Genomic DNA, 21,386 nt, shown 5'->3' on the forward strand with positions numbered 1-21,386 from the left:
TGTTGAGGTGCATGGGTGCCTCTATGCCTGTTGAGTTCTATGTATATTAGTGTTGGTGTGTATGAGTGCTTGTATGTATGTTGAATTCTATGTATGTATGTATGTATGTATGTATGTATGTATGTAAATGTATGTATGTATAATAGAATTTGTAAAGCGCAGCTATCACTCCGAAGAGCATCATGGCTCTATGGTGGGACAAAACAAAGCATTGCAGTAGAAGATCTGTCATGTGAGATGAGTGAGAGCACTAGGGCGCCTGGGGCTCTGAAAAGTACAAGTTTTCAAGTATTTCCTAAAAATTGGTTCTGAGAGTACTGGAGATGGATAGGTAGTAGATTCCAGGCTTTAGTCCCTAGGACTCCCACTGATTTGCCACCTTTAGTGCTGTAATTGAATCTGGGAGGTGTTAAGAGGTTGGCTGATGAGGATCTGAGATGTCGTTACATCACATATCGTTTGAACCTTGTCCTAAGATACTTAGGTCCTGATAGTCTGAAGGCTCTATAGGTGATTACCAAGATCTTGAAGAGAATTATTTTATATATGGGGAGCCATTGTAGGGATTTTAGGGCAGCGGAAGCTGAAGAGCCTCGAGGTAGTTTTAGTACTAGACGGGCAGCCGCATGTTCAACTATTTGTAGTTTCTTCAGAACAGACTTGATGGTCCCTGCATATAGGCTGTTAAAGTAGTCTAATCTAGACGTGACCAGGGCCACTGCAACTGCCTTTCTCGCAATGCATTGCAGTAGTTCAAAGAACTTTCTAGGAGACTTAATCAAGTGGAAGCATGTGCCGGCCACGGAGAGTGCTTGTTGACGGAAGGATAGAGAAGTATCAAATTGTATCCCCAAATTCCTCACTACATCCACTGTATTGGGTGGAGGGGTTATGTCATTAGCCCACCACAGGCTGGGCAAGAAGGTGTTGGCTTTTCCAAGCAGCGTGATCTCGTTTTTTGGGTGTTACACTTCAGATGGTTGGATTGCATCCAGTAAAACACAGCAGTGAGTCAGAGTTTGAGATTCTCTTCTGCACTTGTGGAGTTTTTATCTAGTATTAAAATGAACTGAGTATCATTGCATAGGAGATGGTTTCAATATTGAACAATGATATCAGATTTACTAGGGGAGCCATGTAGATGTTAAAAAATGTTGGGCTTAGTGCAGAGCCCTGCGGCATCCCTCAGGGTAAGGATTTCTCCCTGGATTGAATATGGGTGAGAGTGACTGTTTGTCTTCAATTGGATAAGAACTGTTTCAGCCAAGCTAGGGCTATATGGGAGATGCCATATGTTTGGAGACGGCCTCCCAGCATGTCATAGGAGACCGTATCAAATGCAGTTGATAGATCGAGTAGGATCACAGAGTTTTTCCCTTGTCTAAGGCAAATGTAAGAGTTTCACTGGTGTATAATAAACCGATTCCGTGGAGTGCATAGGCCTAAAGACTGATTGACTTGAGTGCAAAATATTGTCCTCTTCTAAAAAAAGAGGTCAGTTTGGTGTTTACTAGTTTTTCAGTAATCTTGCTGATGCAAGGTTGGAGGGAGATACGACGGAGATTGGAGAGGGTCGTAGGATCAGATAGTTGTTTTTTAATCGATTTAACTGCCGCGATTTTCCAACTAGAAGGTACTAATGCTTGTGTGAGTTAAGTGTTTATTATGTTATGGTGTCAATATTGGCTTACAGTACCTCTGGAGGGCATTGATCAAAAGGAGAATCTGACTTGCAGGAGAGTGACTGTTCCATACTGATTTCATGAAAAGATGTGAGGGCAGGTCTATCACAGAAGTCATGAACTCCTGTGACCGGGGAAACATTTGTCTTAAAATCTTCTTGTAAGATTTGAATTTTCTGTTAAAAAAAAGTCCGCAATTTGATTATAGTGAATCTATGATTGCGGAATCTCATATTCGAGTATGTTAGGTTGTGTAAAGGATTTTACAATTTTAATAATCGTTTTTGATTGAAGTCTGCCAGCCTAACTAGATTAGTGTAGTGGGATTTCTTTTCTATTTTAATTTGTTGATGGTAACTTTTTAGAGCAGATTTGAAGAGGGTTAGCTTGTCTAGTTCATAGCTTCTACTCCATCTGCATTTGGACCGTCTGTAGTGACCTTGAAAGTTTCAACTTTTGAGTGAACTGGGGGCAGAACCTCTTTTGGTATCCTTCCTTTTCAATGAAGCGGGCATAGCAAAGGTGTTGCTATATATGAGGCCATTCAGGAGTTGAAATAATCATTATCTTGTGAGGGCTCTCCTGACAAGCAGGGCCTAGTAGCAGAGGCTTTGATGTTAAGGTTGGGATTGGCTAACATTTTGTTCCACCTGCGCACAATTTTTGTGGGTGTTCAGCTGGGGACCCCTAAAAGGATAGATTTGTGGTCAGACCACATCACCAGGATTGACAAATCAACTTTTAGCGTGGTGAAGTTTGAGCAGATCCCATTGAGGGTGTGTCCAGCACAGTGTGTCGGGCTGACTATACGTTGGTCAAGGCCCAGAGTGTCTAGAGTTTCTTGAAAGTTTTTGACTCCAGGGATGGTTTGCTAATCTAGGTGGAGATTAAAATCTCCAAGTAATGTAAAATTAGAGTATCTAATAACTAAGGTGCTTCGAGTGTCTCCAAGGGTATCTAGAAAGTTGAGACTCTAACTTGGGGGGCGGTAAATCAGGACTCCAGAGAAGGAAACAGAGCCTCCAACTTGAAAGGAGAAACAAAGCCTTTCCGCCCCTATGAGCCCTGTCATTTCAAATGTAAAGCGTTTAAGTGTGCTGCAATATATTATAGCGAAACCTCCAATCTGTTGGTCAGGCTCGTCTTGTCTATGTATATGATATTTTGGGGGAAATGCATGGACGATATCTGGATTTTACCAGTCTTTGAGACAAGTTTTGGTATCGAAAAGGCAATCCAGATTGAGATCAGAGATCATTTCAAAAATAAGTTGTGCATTCTTACAAAGGGACCTGGTGTTGATTAGACCTCCTACAAGTTGATTTAGGGGGTGGTTCACTTTTTATGGTTTTTCAGGGAAAGGTCTAAGTTCCTGTTTACATCCCCTGAAGGTCACTGGACCCTTCCATATATATACCTCTAAACTGGTGTAGCATATTTGTTGTGGATTATTAAGAGCTGGAAAGGAATCTCTTGAGTACGACTGACGTGAGCCCACTAGGGCAGCCTTTCTGGGACTAGCCTAGTATATTATTGTCTGTGACTATAGGCGGCTTATGTGTCTGTTGAATTCAAAGCATATTAGTGTCCAAGTGTATGGGTGTTTGTATGTCTGTTGAGTTCTATGTATTTTAGTGTCTGTGTGTATGGTGCTTGTAGGTCTGTTGAATTATTTGTACATTAGTGTTATTGTATATGGGTGCTTGTATGCCATTTGAGTTCTATATATATTAGTGTTGACGTATATGGGCACTTGTATGCCTGTTGAGTTCTATGTATATTAGTGTCTGCGTGTATGGGGGCTTGTATGTCTGTTAATTTCTAGGTAAATTATTGTCTCTGTATATGGGTGCTTGTATGTCTGAGTTTTATGTATATTACCCTCAGCGTGTATAGGTGCTTGTATGCTTGTTGAATTCTATGGATATTAGTGTTGTTGTATATGGGTGCTTGTATGTCTGATTCTGAATTATGTAAAATAGTCACGGAACCTCTAAGTAGGCCTTGTGGACACCCAGGGGTCCTCGGACCATAGGTGAAGAACCACTGGTCTAAACACAAATTGACCTCTATTCGGTTAAGGGACATCTGGCATGCTATCGAGTTCAGAAGGTTTTATTTTCTCTTGGAAAGTATAGGTCAAACATGTTCTTCTGTATTAGTGGTACACTGGCCACATCTGATGATAATTTTATCAGTTGTAGAAAAACTGTTTTCATGTCGGAATAGCAGTGTAAGCCAAATATTTACATATCTTTCTATTAGTGTTTAGTCCTCATTAACTTTGCTCTGAAAAGTTGCTTGCCTCTTACTTGTATTTTGAACTTTTGGACAAAACACCTGCTAAATAATCAATATGTTAACACATTTTTTACAGGATCATGACCGACGTGTTCGCGAGGCAACCCAGCAAGCTTTCGAGCAGCTTATTCTGAAAGTGAAGAAAGACTTGGCTCCTCATTTGAAAAGTCTAATGGGCTATTGGCTGATTGCTCAGTGTGATACCTACAGGCCTGCAGCATCTGCAGCGAAAGTGGCATTTGAAGCTGCCTTCCCACCCAATAAACAACCTGAAGCTCTTGCCTTTTGCAAGGAAGAAATCCTCACAGTAAGTATCAGATGAACTGCTATGTTGAATGTTTGACTCTAGTTCAGTCACTTAACTAGTAGGCTTGGAGGCCTTAGTGGTTTGGCACAGGCCAAGCCGAAGCCTTCTTATTCTTAATGCTGTGCTGGGTTTACTCCATTCTCTTGGAGTTAATTCCCTAGTATCTGCCTTAGTTGCCTGGGAGCGGTCTGTGTCTATACACAGCTTGGTTAATGTACTTTTAAATGACATGGTAGTCCTGTAGGTGCAATAAATGTACACGTTTCAAAGGGTCCCCACTTTGCTTTTCACAGAGCAACACTCTAAAACTCGTGTTGTTTTCCCCATTTTTATATGTATATTAAAGTATTCAATTCACTGCCTAATGCAATTTTTTCGGAGCTTCTGATATTTGATCACAACATTTTGTCCAGTTGTAGTTTGCAAATGTGTATTCTTTTGTTTTATAGGTGCTGCAAGATAATCTTCTCAAAGAAACGCCAGACACGCTAAGTGACCCACAGTACGTTCTCATATTTTCACACACAAATTATGTCTATTTGACTACCTGTATCCTGTATTTAAAGATTCAAGCAACAAGGCCTCCTTTTATGTTTGCCTACTGTAGGAATATATGCACCACTACTTCAGTAGTCTCAGGACTATCCATCAAAGCCTGAGATCATGTATGCTGGCCCAACAAAGCAATTTCAAAGTCAAAAGTAAATACATACACAGATAACTCGGTCGAGGAAAAAGACCTGACCTCTCTAGCCCCTACTATTCACGTGGTAGATCTGAAGCCCTAAATTACCAACAGATCCTTTCTCTCTTATGTCACAGTTTTCATCAGTGTTTGAAGCACTTTCCTCCTCCTTATTTCTTTGTATTTTAGCCATAAAATTATGAAGTATGTAGATGACTCTGTAGTTTGACTTCTACACACACATTTATCTCATTTTAATTGCCCCATCTTATGTGAATTTCTTTTAAGGAGAGGCATGCATATTCTTCGATCTCCCATGCACTTTATGCCTACCATGTATGGCTGAGGGTTTCTAGCAAGAAAACAAATCTTTGACATGGAGGCCATCTGAGCCTTTACATCGCTTCCTCCCATTGTTTCCATCCATTTGCCTTTGCTGTCACTTAGCAGAGTTCGCATAGTTTCCATGCTTTACCAGCTTTCAATATCGCTCTCTTGAAGGACTGAATTGATGACAATGCAAACCCTTTCAACATTTGTCAACTAATGTGTTTGCCGGGGCCCCAGATTCTCTAAAGTGCACAGTTTAGTTATACTTGGAGAGCAAAACAAGGAATTGCTTTGGCCCAACAAATGAGTACTCTCCATAATTTATCAAGCTTCCAACTCTAGCAAGGCAACATTTCTGAGCCCCCCGATTTCATTACCGTATACAATAATACAATTTCTGCTATATCGATGTGCTATACAATGATTTTGGCAAGTGGTTCTTAAAAGAGTCTGAATACATTGTGTATTTGTTTCAGTTCTATTGCCACTGTCTTTTTTTATTTTATTAATGTGCTGCCCAACATATAGATTTGTTTTGGTTTCGTTTAACATCTTTGTTAACTGTTCAATATTATTTTTGTAGCAAGAATGCGAAAGTTTAGTGATTTAGAAGTTTTAATAAGTAACACACAGTAGTCTGGGTAGAGTAGGATTGGGTACTCCCCCACCCCCACCCAAAGCCCCCGGGGCATAATCTGTGATTTCTATCATAAAATGAAGGGTATTAAGGATACATATTGAAAAGAGCTGGGACAAATACAAAGCCTCATTTCATTCCTGCATGGTATGCATGCATGCCTGCTACGGAAACCACATTGCCCTCCAACTTGGACGGTCTGAGGATGACAGTTGACAGAGAACTTTGTAACCCCGGTACCATTAGATCTATCGACTGCGTTCGATATGGTTTCACATGAGATACTTATTTCGAGATTATTTGAAATCGGTATAAAGGGTAAATCGCTGAAATGATATGTGGCACATCTGGATGGAAGAACTCAGTCTTCCTCTATACCATTCAGAACTTAAACACTTACACTTATCCAGTATTAGGGGTGTCTTTCATAGATTCACATGCCTGAATCATTCCCCGTCGTCGAGACGGGAGCCTCCGGTAAATAAAAAAGTAATGTCCATAGACATACATAGAGAAAAAGGGTCTAAGGGCCTCCCCTTAGTAGCCTTTCCTTGTCCTTATGTAAAAAGGACCAAACTTTCACAGTCAGCCAATCAGCTCCGACCTCCCTCTAGAACCTTCCTGGGAGGAGCCTCAGTCCCTCAGATTTTCTACCGCACGTTGTGCTAGGGAGTCTCCAGCCTGAGCTCTCCTCAGTATTACTCAAAATTCATCAAACTTTCTTGGAAAGTGTTCTCTAAACCCTCAACTCTTCAAGGACTACTGCACTACACTGTCTTGACAGTAAGTGTATTTTTTCCACTGCTTCTTCCATGTCTGACTCGAAGAAGAAAGCCCTGCTCTTCCTGTAGCAAGAAAAGAATCCATGTGGATGATCAGCACGACCTGTGCTTGTATTGCCTTTACCCGGACCATGTCTCAGACAAATGCAAGATTTGTAGGTCTTTTCCAAAGAAGACCGTGAGAGATAGAGAAGGTCGCCTTCTTATTTGGCTGGACAGGCTTAAGGACAGAGACAATCTGGACTCCTCTGTGAGCAGTGTTTCCAGGACCTCAGCTGTCTCTAAAAAGAGGCCTAGGGAGTCTTCCCCTGGCCCCTCAGACACTCCTCCTGCGAAGACCCACAAAAAGTCTTCAGAGGCGAGATCTGCGACATCTTCAGTGTCTGATAAGGAGGATAAAACCTTTAAGAAGCCTGCTCCGTCCTCTAGACAAGCCCAGAGGACTACCTCAGTCACGACCACAGTGTCTACCAGGTCAGCGTCGTCGCCTTCAGCGTCGACGACAACGACTACGTCCTCCTCATCTTCAGGTAGACCTGTTTCTTCTATTATTCTTCTAAAATCGTCGTCGACGACAAAGACCATGTCGACAACGAAGACTACACCGTCGACGACGCCGTCGTCATCGACGAGCCCATCGTCGTCGAAGGCACTACAAAGGATCCCACCGTCGGCGACGAAGGTGTCGACGAGAGACTCGACGACGAGGACGTCGTCTACGAAAGCACCGTCGACGAAGACGTCGACGACGACTCCGCAGTCGTCGACGACCAAGATCCCATCGCCCACTCCACCGTCGACGAGGACCTCGTCGACGACTCCGTCGACGAAAGGCTCGTCGTCGATGACCCCGTCGACGAAGACTCCGTCGACGAAGGACTCGACGACGACACCAAAGACTCCGTCGACGAAGGACTCGACGACGACACCGTCGACGGAGAGCTCGTCGTCAAAGGGGGCACTGCCGGAGCCATGGAAAAAATCGAAACTGGTAGAGGTATCGACCCTGATGCTGCCGCCGTCGACGGTTCCCTCGACGACGACAGGCTCTGATGTGCAGTCTGGCAAGCCAAACAAACCACAAATTACCCCGGAAACGACGTCTCCGAGCAAGGTGGAAAAGCAACCACCTCAGGAAATCTTCCAAAGCGAAGAATCTGAAGAGGATGACCATCTGGATCCCGCTACTTCGGTCTCGGACCTTCACATAAAATGCCAAAGCACTGATGAAGAGCAGGAAGACTTCACCTATCAGGAACACTCTGTCCATACTAGTGTCCGCACGGAAGTCACCCCCATGATATGCTTACCGGCGACCCTTGTTGATGACTTACGATTCCTTGTACAAGACTACAAGCAACGCTTTCCAGAGGCGGACAGAGGCGGTCAAGCGCCTAAGAGTCATGCGCCTGAGGACCAGGGGAATCAGACACCTACAGTCCAAGTACCAGTGTCCGCACCAAAACAAACTCAGCATCACCCTCAAACCCACCATGACGTCCAGCCTCAGGTGGTGGTCTCTTCGGACGAGGATGAGGAGGAGGAGGAACTAGAGGAAGGAGAGGTCCAGGAGGTACACTCGGACCACTCAGACCAGGATGAGGAGGATGAATATGTAGCATCATCCCCAGCTTCACCACAACCACGTCAAGCGGACTCCCCGCCTGTGGAAATTGCCGGCTTCCACAAGCTTGTGGAGAGAGCAGCGAAGAGATTCCACATGGCTGTGGAATCAACAGAAACAGATTGTTTCTTGCACGATTTTAAGGAACAGACTCAAAAGTCCGCAAAGGCTATTCCAATTATAGAATTTTTGTGGGAACAAGGAAAGAAATTAATGCTGACACCTGCTTCTGTACCGGCGGTTGTTCCACGCCTAGACAAGAAATACAGAGCACCACTTACTGCGGCGGCTTGCCTCAATGGTCACCCCAAACCAGACTCGGTGGTGACGCAGGCGGCCCAGAAACACTCCCGCAACCCTTCCTCACCACTGTCCGCTCCCCCGGACAAGGAGGGCAGGAAACTTGACACGATTGGAAAACGTTTCACATCCACATCGGCCATGACCATCAAGGGGGCCAACTCCATTACCTTGTTGGGGCGTTACAATCGCCAGCTATGGCAGGACATAGCCCCTTACGTGAAGGAACTACCTGACGCAGTCCAGGGTGAGGTGAAGGCGCTCCTGGTGGAAGGTCAATCTTCAGCAGCGGAACTCATTGACTGTGCTATCGACGCAGCCATGACAGGCTTCCGTCAACTTGCGGGGGCTGCAGTCCTGCGACGCCAAGGATGGCTGAGGGCGACATCATTCCGCCAGGAAGTACAATCGAAGGTTTTGGACATGCCCTTCGACGGGCAACACCTCTTTGGAGAAAAAATCGACGAGGCACTGCAGGCCATTAAGAATGACACAGACACGGCAAGGGCACTGGGCACTCTGCAGTCCAGAAACCAGTCCTTTCGGGGCAACAGGTCCAGAGGTCAGTCCTCCTATCGAGGCTCCTATCAGAAAAGGTCCTCGTTTTCATACAATCACAAAGGCCAATACCAAAACAAACAGCAACAAGGCCGCCAGTCTTCGTTTGGAAGATCTAGCTACAGAGGTAAAAATACCAAGAGGGGCGCTGGCGGCCGCTAGTGACCGACTACTCCAGCCAGTCCAAACACCCTCTCCATCCTTTCAAATTGGAGGAAAACTGACCCATTTCCTCACCAATTGGCAGCACATCACCACGGACCGGTGGGTTCTTCAAATTATTCGATTCGGCCATTCTCTCGAATTCACCTCCATCCCTCCCAATACCCCTCCACGCAGACGGACACACAAACACCCGCGCCTGCTTCTCAAGGAGCTTTCGACAATGCTACAGAAAGGGGCAATCGAAAGGGTACCGGCATCCTCAAAGGGGAAAGGATTTTACTCCCACTTCTTTCTTGTACAGCAAAAAGAGAACAAGTGGAGGCCCATCCTGGATCTCCGGGCGCTCAACACCTTCCTACGGAGCCAATCGTTCAGGATGGTGACAATTCAAGAAATTCTGGGCATTCTAGAGAAAGGAGATTTCATGACATCATTAGATCTCCAGGATGCCTACTACCACATCCCCATCCTCAGAAATCACCGGAAATTCCTGAGATTCGAGGTGGCGGGCCGTCACTATCAGTTCAAAGTCCTGCCATTCGGCCTCAAATCCGCGCCGCGGATTTTCACGAAATGCCTTGCACCAGTGGCAGCCTTCCTGCGTCAACGGGGCCACCAAGTCTTCCCCTACCTGGACGACTGGCTGGTGAAAGCACCCTCACCTGGAGACGCAGTCACATCCTCCAACGCCTGCACCAATCTCTTTCAGAGACTGGGATTGACGCTCAATCTCAAAAAATCCTGCATGGTCCCCGCAACGAAAATTACCTTCCTAGGGGCCACATTGGACACAGAGTGCACAAGAGCCTTCCCCTCGAAAGAGAGGACGGACAAGATCTTATCCCTGGCCACGGCTGTGGCAGCAAAAACGCACCTAAAAGTTCGGACTTACACCTCCCTCCTGGGGATGATGTCTTCCTGCATACTCCTCATCCTGCACTGCAGACTCAGAATGCGGCCCTTGCAGGAGGCACTCACGAGCCAATGGACTCAAAGTACTGGCTCCTTCGAAGACATTATTCGGATCACACCAAAAATGTCCAAAGCTCTGCAATGGTGGAAACGTCGCCAGAATCTAACTGTAGGGTTACCGTTCCTCCTTCCAGCATCACCGCTAGTGATAACCACAGACGCCTCCCTAGAGGGATGGGGCGCTGTTCTCCAGGACCTTCAGATCAGCGGCAAATGGGACACTCAGGAACAATCGCTCCATATAAACCTTTTGGAGCTAAGAGCCGTGTATCTGGCTCTCCAAGCCTTCTTGCCACGCATCCAGAACTCCCCGGTGCTCGTCAGGACAGACAACACCACGACGATGCACTATCTCAACAAACAGGGGGGAACGCGTTCGCTCTCTCTCTCTCACGCGAATCGCAAAAGATCTGGAACTGGCTAGTACTGCAAGGGATCCCGCTCAAAGCGGAATATGTCCCAGGAAAGGACAATACCATCGCGGACGCCCTGAGCAGGCAAAAATCCCTCTCCCACGAGTGGGAACTTTCAGACAGCGCTCTGACTCACATCTTCTCGCAATGGGGAGTCCCGAACATCGACCTCTTTGCCACCAAGAGGAACGCCAAATGCCCAAGCTACGCAAGTTGGCATCCCCAACAAGGTTCACTAGGAAATGCATTTTCTATCGGATGGTTCAACGCCTTTGCATACGCTTTTCCTCCATTCCCGATGATCCCACGGCTCCTCAGGAAGATGAAGGTGGAACCCTGTACCCTGATCCTAATTGCCCCGTTCTGGCCGAGGCAACACTGGTTCTCGGATCTACTTCGACTCTCCATCAGATCACCGATTCGCCTGAAACAACACCCGAACCTCCTGACGATGTCCAACGGACAAGTGCAGCACCCGAACCTCCAATCGCTCAAATTATCAGCCTGGCTCCTGAGCACAGAGAGTTCGGTGGCCTGAATATCCCACAAGACTGCAGGGATGTATTAGCCAAAGCAAGGGCAGACAGTACGAACAAAACCTACCCTCTCAAATGGAAGAGGTTCTGCATTTGGTGCTCCGACCAGGGCCTACGGCCCCTCACCATCACCCCTGAACAGATATTACCATACCTCCTGCATTTGGCTCAGTCGGGACTGGCGCATGCGTCCATCAAAGTTCACCTGGCGGCTATCTCGAGGTTCACCAGGACTGTCACAGGACCTTCTCTGTGGTCAAGTCGGCTAGTCAAGCAATTCCTCAAGGGGCTATACAGATCCTTTCCGAGGCCTCGGAAAGTACCTCCTACATGGCAGCTTAATCTGGTACTTAACCAACTCATCCGTCACCCGTTTGAGCCCATTCATCGGGCATCTATTAAACACATCTCATGGAAGACGGCGCTCTTGCTCGCTCTAACATCTGCCAGAAGGGTGAGCGAGCTGCAAGCCTTGTCCATTCAGGAACCATATATGCAATTCAGACATGACAGGGTGATACTGCGACCAAACCCTAAGTTCATTCCAAAAGTACCTTCGGACTTTCATCTCAATGAACCAATAGTCCTTAAGTCCTTCTTTGCCAACCCTTCTACAGCAGCGGAAAGGTCGCTGCATTCTTTGGACCTTATGAGATGCCTAAAGTTCTACCTGGACAAGACTAAGGCTCTCAGGAAATCTTCACAACTGTTCGTGGCATACAGCAGACCACGAATGGGCCTGCCTCTCACGAAGCAAAGCATCTCCAGATGGATCTCCTCTGCGATTTCATTCTGCCACGACAAGGCCGGCCGGCCTTTGAATGATCATGTTACTGCTCATTCCACCAGGGCAATGTCCACGTCAGCAGCACTGTTTGCTGGAGTGCCGATCCTGGACATCTGCAGAGCGGCGACCTGGAAGTCACCGCATACTTTCTCAAGACACTACTGCCTGGATATCGAACTCCAGAAGGATGCGGCAGTGGGCCAGGCGGTGCTTCGCCATCTCTTTCAGTAAGGTGAGCCTTCCTACATCCCGCCTTCCAGGTATGCACATTCTTGCTCTGATGATATGCTATCTATGCTGTCTCCTTGTTGTATGATGTTATATGCATTATCTAACATGACGGCAGAGCAACTCTACTTTACAAATGTGCTACTATGATTGCTAGCTATTCTGATTCAGGCATGTGAATCTATGAAAGACACCCCTAATACTGGATAAGAAATGCGTTACTTACCTGTAACAGCAGTTATCCAGTATTGGTGTCTTTCATAGATTCACATGCAACCCTCCCGCCTCCCCTGGAAGGACTCACTTCCCTCTCGGACTATATTACGCCAACCTAGCTGGGTGCGTACGAAAATCTGAGGGACTGAGGCTCCTCCCAGGAAGGTTCTAGAGGGAAGTCGGAGCTGATTGGCTGACTGTGAGAGTTTGGTCCTTTTTACATAAGGACAAGGAAAGGCGGAGGCCCTTAGACCCTTTTTCTCTATGTCTGTCTATGGACATTACTTTTTTATTTACCGGAGGCTCCCGTCTCGACGACGGGGAATGATTCATGCATGTGAATCTATGAAAGACACCAATACTGGATAACTGCTGTTACAGGTAAGTAACGCATTTCTTCTGTTTAATACTATTTTTCTTGGTAGGGCTCTGCCGTGACCATTTTCTCTGCTTATTGATGCAGCATGAAGGAACTTGCATGATTATCTCAATTTCTTATCAACATTGTTTAGTTAATTTCAAAAACTGGAACATATAAAGCCGCTTTTACTTGATCTGCTTATAAGAACATTTTACTTATATGTTAAAGATCTTGACAACTCATTGATGTTTATTGCCTGGTAATACTCAAGCAGAGCTCTGATTATTGTTGACATTTTGTTTTTGGTTGCTTTTTAGAGCCGTGCCAGAAGAAGAGAGGGAAGCAAAATATTTCAGGATTGTGACATCATCTATTTTGGCTTTAAAGAAAGTGCTGTGCATGTTGCCAACAGAAGAGAAAAACTTTCTGGAGGAGAAACTGACACTAATTTTGTCGCAGAACAAATTCTGGAAATACAGCAAGCACAAATGTCCTCAGGTAGAAATCATGATAGATTTGTAAAGAATATTTTATTTAACTTAAGCAGTGTGGTTCTATTTTTAAACTCTAGTTTTATGAAATTGGGTCTGGGTGCCTGTAAGTGAGGAGTGAAGCCATAGGTTGTTAGTGGTTTTCCCAGCACAATATGCTGTGGTAAAATGAGCTTGCTGAAATTTGAGTTGTTGTCTCTTGGTCTTGCTTCTTACAATTGAGGCTCTGAATTAGGAACGCACACATTAAGGGGCCGATTAGGATGTCGTTAGGACAGGCTCTGGATGGGATTTGGTATTGCAGGAACCGATTCGGAACCCTTGTTTCCGACCGAATCATACAGATTGCCCAACGACTGATTACGATGCCCGGAAACCGTTCGAGCAGTCCGAATCGGTTCCAAAAGGCATTCGGACAGCCCGTGTTTTTTCGTACAGCTCTATGGACACAGTTACCGGACGAGCAATTATGATATTTGATTTGAACAGCCTTCTGATTCGGTTTACTCAAAACAAAACTGCTGCTGAAATCTATCTGTGGGGGCCAGTTGCGGAGCCCCCTTCATCCTGAGACGTACGTATGAAGCCCTTGGGGTTACCCAATGGACCCCTCTTCCCAACCATGCCCAGTGTGGCAGGCACCATGGGGTGCCCGCCACAGGGTGCAAGGTTTTTCCCAACCAACCCCTTTGTCAATGGGAGCCTTTGTTCTCGTTCGGCATGCAAGTCCGACAGAACGATGTTGGGAAGCCTCGTAATCAGTCTTCCGGACTCACAGGAACCGTTTTGTTTGGAAAATATTCCAGAACTGATTAGTTTGGGACAGTTTCCTAACACCATCGAGCCCTAAATATGGTGCCAATGTCTTGGCATGTAACACAATTACTGCCAGCCATTTCTGCTGTGTTTAGAAAACTGCCTATTTATTTGGGACTAATCCGTGAAAATAATGGCCATAAGACATGTCTCCTATGCTTTTAAATAGCTGCAGAAGTCATGTCCACCAATTACCGGGAGGTGTATGGCATTACCACGCCACCTCCCTTGTAATTACCAGAGAAGATGGTAATGGCGGGGCGTGGTGAAAATGCCCATAGCCTTTTTTTAGGTCGAGGACTCCGTCGCACTGCGTAAGCAGTGGGCAGAGCTCCGAGATGTTATGTTTCTTAGTGTAGGGGGCTTGAACCTGCCCCTCTTCTCCATTGGCTGGCCTCGTAAATGCTGGCCAGCCATTGGAGGAGAGCGGCGTCACTCCCTTTAAGCCCCGTCTTTCCTGGATTCGGGGGTGTGTTTTTTAGGTTCTTTCTATCTGTGACGTCATCCGTCACTCAAACCTAAAAAACACGCCCCCCAGTCTGAAAAGGACGAGGTTACATCAGATTGGGCCGCCTCGCACTGTGCTATCCTTTCTCCCATCGAGCCGCATTGTCACTGCCTTCAAGCCGCCACGGGACAGCCAGCTCGTCCCTTGCAAAGTACTGCCTGCACTCTCCAGCCCCCGAAGCTGCACCGCACCGCATGCGAGTATTCCAAGTATGACTTGAGAAAACACATTTGCCCGTTTTCAATGAGAACATTCGCGTCCCACACATGTTCGAATTTCAAATGGGAATGAGTGTGCGCCCGTCTCTGTCAGTGAAGTGTGATCTTTTCACACATTGCTGGAGGTCATGTAGACTCATGTGCCAGAGTCCTCTATGTGCTGCTCTCTGCCGCTTTCTCAAGCAGGAGGTGTTACTTGCAAACTACAGCAAGGAGCCTTGGCGTCCACGGGTCTGTATGCTACCGTCTAAGAGCTATAGGGGTCTGAAGTCTGGACATGCATGGGTGTGCACACTGAACTACCAGCCTAGAAAACTTTTCACTTAGGGGAGAGGTTGTGGTCTTACTTTGGAGATGGAAAACCAAGGTTCGATTCTCGGGGTCCGCTCCACACCCTGTGATTCTGGGCAAATCATCTAATCTCCCCGTGCCTACCAAACCCCCCCCCCCCCAAAAAAAACATATGCGTCCTTGTGTAATGTAACGGGGGCCTATGTAAAGCGCTCCAATACCTTCTGGTCGAGTTCGCGCTATATAAATCTGCACAAAAAACTGTAAGCCTAGCCACGATTGTCCATCTTGGGCCTATCCTACTCACTCTTGATTGCACCTGTAGCATCCCTGCTGAGAGGATATCATGCTTAAGGAATGGAAACCACTTTGACCTGCATATCCAACCTCTGATTTTATTCGAAGAAAGCCAGCTGACAACTGCACAAATATAGCTTTGATTGCTTAATATTTGGTATCATTTCATCAGATTTAACATCATGTGATGAACTTTTTCGTATTAACGCAATTTGCAGATGTATAGATAACTTTAACACACTTTCCGTGATTACACACTTTCCGTGATTACACGGTGTCAAAGGACAACTAGAATGGAAACTCTGAACTTTGTTTGAACTCCCTATTCATTTTTAGTCTCCCTCGCACTTTAAGTAAAATGATTACATATCTGAGAATTTCCGCACAGATGCTCTTAAAAGGGTAGTTCATTTCAAGGTTTTTACTCACTCCTGGACCTTGAGCGGATTTTATTTTTGTCCCAAAATCCAACTATCCTCCCTGACGGACACCCGACTTTCTCAGCCGTAAGACCACCAAGACCCATGCATGCCAAGTCCCTGTACATCCCAACCTCACAGTTTCTCCCATTCACCTCACGGTTCATGTACTTAAGCAGTGGCGCCTGGTGATTCTTAGTGGTAGGTCAGAATGTACTGTCTTGAGAACTTACGGCAGACTACGCTCAGTTGCCACCCCTGCTCAAAGCAAATTCAAACACAGTGCTCTCAAGAAGTTCCTAACTAAAGTTGTGAAACTCGCCCATAAAACACAAATTATCTGATTAGATGGTGTGGGAAAAGATTTACGTATTTATCCCATCCAGTAAATACCCGTGCCCCGGGGAGCGGTATTTACCAGGCATTTCACGCGCTACATTTCTCGTGTGGCAGAATTTGCCCCATATTTGCCTCCAATGCATTTTTACAAGGTTTGAGCTGCCAACAAATGCAAGGGGGGGTGAAGTGCACGTTGCAGTTGCTGCTGTTTCAGTTATTCACTTTCTCACAGCACTGTATTATGTGTAACTTACTTGTCCGATATTTGTGAATGAATGTTTGTTTTGTTGAACTTCAATCTTTGCAATTCGTATAGAAGAATCACATCAAGAGTAAAAACATCTTTCCAATCAGGTCTCGACCTCCTTGAACAGGTCATTGAATTCCCCGAGGTGCGAGGACTTCACACTTTGATCTGTGGCATGTTGCTACAAGTGTCTAGGTCCTCTCTACTTGCCTCTCCAGTCGTGCTTTCTCAGGCTGAAAGTGTTTATGAGACTCAGTTTTTCATCAATTGTTGGCTATAGGATGACATTGCTATTACAAGATGGCCGCCATGGAGTGCAGCCTAGTTAGAATGTCGAACGGAGACATTTTGTGTTGGCGCACAACTACTCGCATTTTCATTTTATCAGCCAGGAGTGTTTAAACTGGTCCGGTGAAGCTATTTGTCCCCCATCCTTCCTGCCGTGACGTCTTGGCTCTTGCAGACCTGCTGACAGTCTTCTACCGGTAAGCCTACTTAGGGAACATGTTGTTGTCTTTTGCTTGATGACTGAATTTTCTAGGTTTTGGTGAATTGTGTTGGGTATAATGTCTCTTGCCTGAGCGGCTACCATGTGTATGTATTTCCAAGGGGGAGATGGGCTATACTTTAACTCAGGAACACTGCCTTGATTTCATACTAGAGGGGTGAGACTCGAGGCTTAATGAGGAGGGCCTAGCCATATGGTCATTACATATATCTATCAGCTATGGCATTATGCATTTAGTTAGCAGAAGCTTGGATCATAAGCGGCTGTGTGTGTGTGTGGCTCTGTGTGTGTGTGGTGCTCTGTGTGTGTGGCTCTGTGTGTGCGTGTGGTGCTCTGTGTGTGTGTGGCTCTGTGTGTGTGTGTGTGGCTGTGTGTGTGTGTGGCTGTGTGTGTGGCTCTGTGTGTGTGTGTGTGGCTCTGTGTGTGTGTGGCTCTGTGTGTGTGGCTCTGTGTGGATAGCTTTTTTTGTAGGTGGCTCTATGTGTGGGTGGCTCTGTCTGTGTGAGGGTGGCTCTGTGTAGGTGGCTCTATGTGAATGACTGTGTGGGTGGCTCTGTGTGGGTGGCTCTGTATGTGTGTGTGCGGGTGGCTTTGTGTGTGTTGCTCTGTGTGGGTGTAAATGCAATAGGTCATGCATTTGCGAGCGATTAAGCTATTGGAATTGTAAATGACAATGCCATTTATTTAACTATTAAGCTATTGGCATTGTAAATGACAATGCCATTTATTTATGATTTTAAAAAAAGTCATGAGCAATGCCAATAACTCTACCTTTAATAATGCCGAGACCATTGCATTGCAAATGCTTGTTTTTTACCTGACATTACTTGAGATAAGCATAGTCATCACCCTGTTCAAAATGTTGGCGAGACAAATCCATATCTCCTTTTGTGAACAGATCTGTGTTGGTTATTTGTTTGATATAGGGTTGTGTAAGGGATCGGAATCGGAATATCAAATGTTAAATTCCATATTTTGTTACGGCAGATGAATTTGTGAATATTGTAGTTGTTAGTAAACAAGGATTCTATAGACTTCCATTCCACCCAGACTTTTAAATTGATAACTTTCATGCCTTCCAAGAGAGGTTGTGTTGTACTTTTCCAAATACAGTTCATTATGTTTCTTAAAAGGTTTAATAGAACAAAAGTTATATGAATGAGATCTGATTCATGATGTCCGCACCTCATGCTAGTGTCTCATTGACAGACAGGTCAGAAGGCGTTTGGCTGATCTTGAAGTGTGTCCTTCCTCAGCTTGCCTGAAATTCCATTGCTGTGCTTGATGTAATCTATTTTCTGAACGCAGAACTGCCCTGGAAAGTTTCATAAGAATTCTTTATGTTTTAAAAACACTTACAGACCAAGGATCTCGTTTGTTTGTCATTGAGGAATGCAGAGCCTAACCAGGGACATAATTCCTCGAACAGCTAAAGGGTCTTCAGCTAGCACTCGTTCTCTGAAATCTCATCATGACAGTCACCTGCATAGCTCTACCGACTGGATCATTTATACATAGCATTACCGCGAGGGCCGATAACGAAGGAGAGGGCCTTTAACATCAAGTATAGTATGAGGCATAAGAACTATAAGGCTATTAGAACATTCCATCATTTGAGGGTAGAATATTCTAAATTAAAAAGGGACAAACATTGGAATGTTGGAGCAAAAGGCTTATATCAGCCATTATAAGCCCTGAGCCACTTAATTGCCTTCAATGGAGCCCTCAACATTCCAATGTTCTAATTGCGTTTATAGTTTGAAGGGCAGCCATACATCAAAGGGGCTGCTGCACGAAGGAACTATATATGTTTTTGGATGGTATTGTTTCAAATGGAAAGTTAATATTTTCTCTAAAAAAATAATGCATTTCACGAAGTGTGTCCTAAATGTTGTCAACATTCAACTTTGGCAAGCTGTTGTTGATTTCTAATAGAGCAAGCTTTTTGTTGTGCGGATATTATTTAAGCACTGCCCTTCATTGGCCCTTAGTGTTAAATATTTTTAAGGAATAATTTTTTCTGCTAACTTTAAATTACCTTATTATAATTATAAAAATTCATTAATAAGGCAAAAAAATAAAAAAAGAATCAATTTTCGATCTCAAATAGAAATGTAATGCATTTTTAAAAAATGGTAACGTTCTATTACTATTTTTTTTAAATACCTTACTAAATTTGTCAGCATTCCACTTTGGCAGTCTATCGAATTCCGAGAGACCAAATAATGCGTTGTGCGACCAAGATTTTAACACAACACTGCCATCTGTTGGCCCTGTATGTAAATAATTTTAACAGAAGTATTTACTCCGCTAACTTTAATCATATACACGTTACACTTCCCCTACGTGTTTTTACAAATAATTGGGTGGCACTTCAATCCATGGCTGCCCGATATGTAATAATACACTGGAAACGGACCAACATGTATTATTATTTTGCCCGGCGTACAAGAAAGCGAGACACCGATGGTTACTGCAGTTGTGCAGAAACCTTGGAAAAACTCATTGCGCACAGGCTTTCAGGATATACCCATTGCGTACTCAGTATCTCGCTATTTGTGTTCAATGTGGTGCGCACGCCGAGCTATTTTAAAGTTAGGGCCCGCCTAATTAAATCACCCTACTCCACCATTGTGATTGATTGTTTTACAAATCTGATTTTATTATATCTTAAGTGTCACAAATGTGTACTTTTAAAATATTTATTCTACTTTTAAACTTTCTTAGGAATTTTCTAACAACATTTTAATGCACATGGATTTCACTAATTGAGAATTAGAACCGCATGAATTGTGTTGTACTTCTTTTTAAGTGTGCTTTTATGGCCTTGTTAGGCCGAAATAATGAATTTCTTGATCTGATACATTATTATAATTATAAAAATTGAAAAATTAGGTGAACATAATTTTTTAAAATTTCGAATTCAATTAAGTGATGTGTAGTAATGGTATCATGCCGTTGCTTCAACTCAAAAAGTAGGCCGAGCACAATTCAGAATTTTGAGGGACCAATTGGGGGTTAGAAGCCTTTTTGAAGAAAATTATTTTCATGACCTTAATCACTTTCAGACTGTCCCCAAACACCTTAGTTCAGAAGGTCTGCCCACACAGGTTCGCATTATCCCCAGTCACCACCATACTAGTTTTATTTGAGCCTCTCCACTCCTGGGTCTCCACCATGAATTGCTTCAACCAAGGTTTTGTCACCACCAGGTCTCTGTCCAGATGGAAGGGAATTGTTGTCTCAAGACCGACAACTTCTTCCTTTTAGGAAGATGCTGAGAGGACACTTTTTCTGATGTAGTCTTTTTGAACTGCATTGAAGGCAGCCCTTAAACACCTGTTCAGCTACACAACTTTATATAAATGCCTTGTTGAAGATTATGTCATCGACACACATATGAAAGTGGAAGCCCTACAGTTAGGGCAGCTGTGCTAGGAAAACTAAGGGACACAACAAACACAAGTGTGACATTTATATTTTTTAAGGGTTAATAGTCCTCGCTTGAAATGGGTTGTTTGAAACAATGTCTACCTGTTGAGCATAGACTGCCACTTTCTGCCATATGACGTTGTTGATTGTGTCAAATGTAACAGAAGGACTCAAAGGAACCTACCTGGGCATGGACAGGGAGGACATCGAAAGCCATCCTTTCTCACTAGGAAAAGGTCAAAATAGTTAGACGTGAACATATTATCTATGTTTATTGTAACATTAGCCTCCAGAAGGTTTGCAGGAGCCTGCAATAAAAATGATGCTATCTCTGCATGCTCCATCAAAGGCTTATAAGAAGTAACCTGAGAATTGAGAAAAAGTACCTGTGCCAACACTGAATAGTTCATGTCTAAACATATCAACAAAGCCACCATAGGAATCATCTGGTGTAGAAAACACGACGAAAAATGATCCAGGTTGGGGCCTAATTTAAGGCATGTAATGAGCATCAGTATCTGCATCATCTATATAGGACTGGGGTTTCAGAGAGAGGAAAAACAACTTTGTTAATGATGTTCCTAATTGTTACTTTTGCCTTCTGCTTGACCAGCTTTGCATTATGATCAACATTCAGTGTCCTCCACACATTCAGACTTGGTCCATATTCAGAGAGGATCAGTTCGAATTGAAGCCTTTCTCGTCCGTTTTGATTCAAATACATGAAAGCAACAATTCATAAAGTAAACCAGCATTTAAAGTCTATTGCAGTTCATTATGTTTGAAAGCAAATACCCTGTATTCGCTAAAGTGGGCTCTCTACTGAAAAAAAAAAATCTATCGGATGAGGAGGGGAAAAAAGTATATGGTATACCTCATAACAAGTCTATCTCGGCCCAGACAGTCCACTAGGAAGCTACACATTTTTATATGTAA

General features: G+C 44.5%; 1 protein-coding gene across 1 annotated transcript in view; it reads left to right on the forward strand.

Moving 5' to 3' along the window:
- Window positions 1-21,386, forward strand: part of LTN1 (listerin E3 ubiquitin protein ligase 1) — a 406,396-nt gene that overhangs the window by 38,774 nt on the left and 346,236 nt on the right. The window contains exons 4-6 of the mRNA XM_086934025.1: window positions 4,060-4,290; window positions 4,740-4,792; window positions 13,202-13,382. Of these exons, the coding sequence (XP_086790151.1) occupies window positions 4,060-4,290; window positions 4,740-4,792; window positions 13,202-13,382 (465 nt within the window). The remainder of the gene's footprint in view (window positions 1-4,059; window positions 4,291-4,739; window positions 4,793-13,201; window positions 13,383-21,386) is intronic.

Source organism: Lissotriton vulgaris, chromosome 8 (assembly GCF_964263255.1).
Source record: "Lissotriton vulgaris chromosome 8, aLisVul1.2, whole genome shotgun sequence".
NCBI classification, from domain to species: Eukaryota; Metazoa; Chordata; class Amphibia; order Caudata; family Salamandridae; genus Lissotriton; species Lissotriton vulgaris.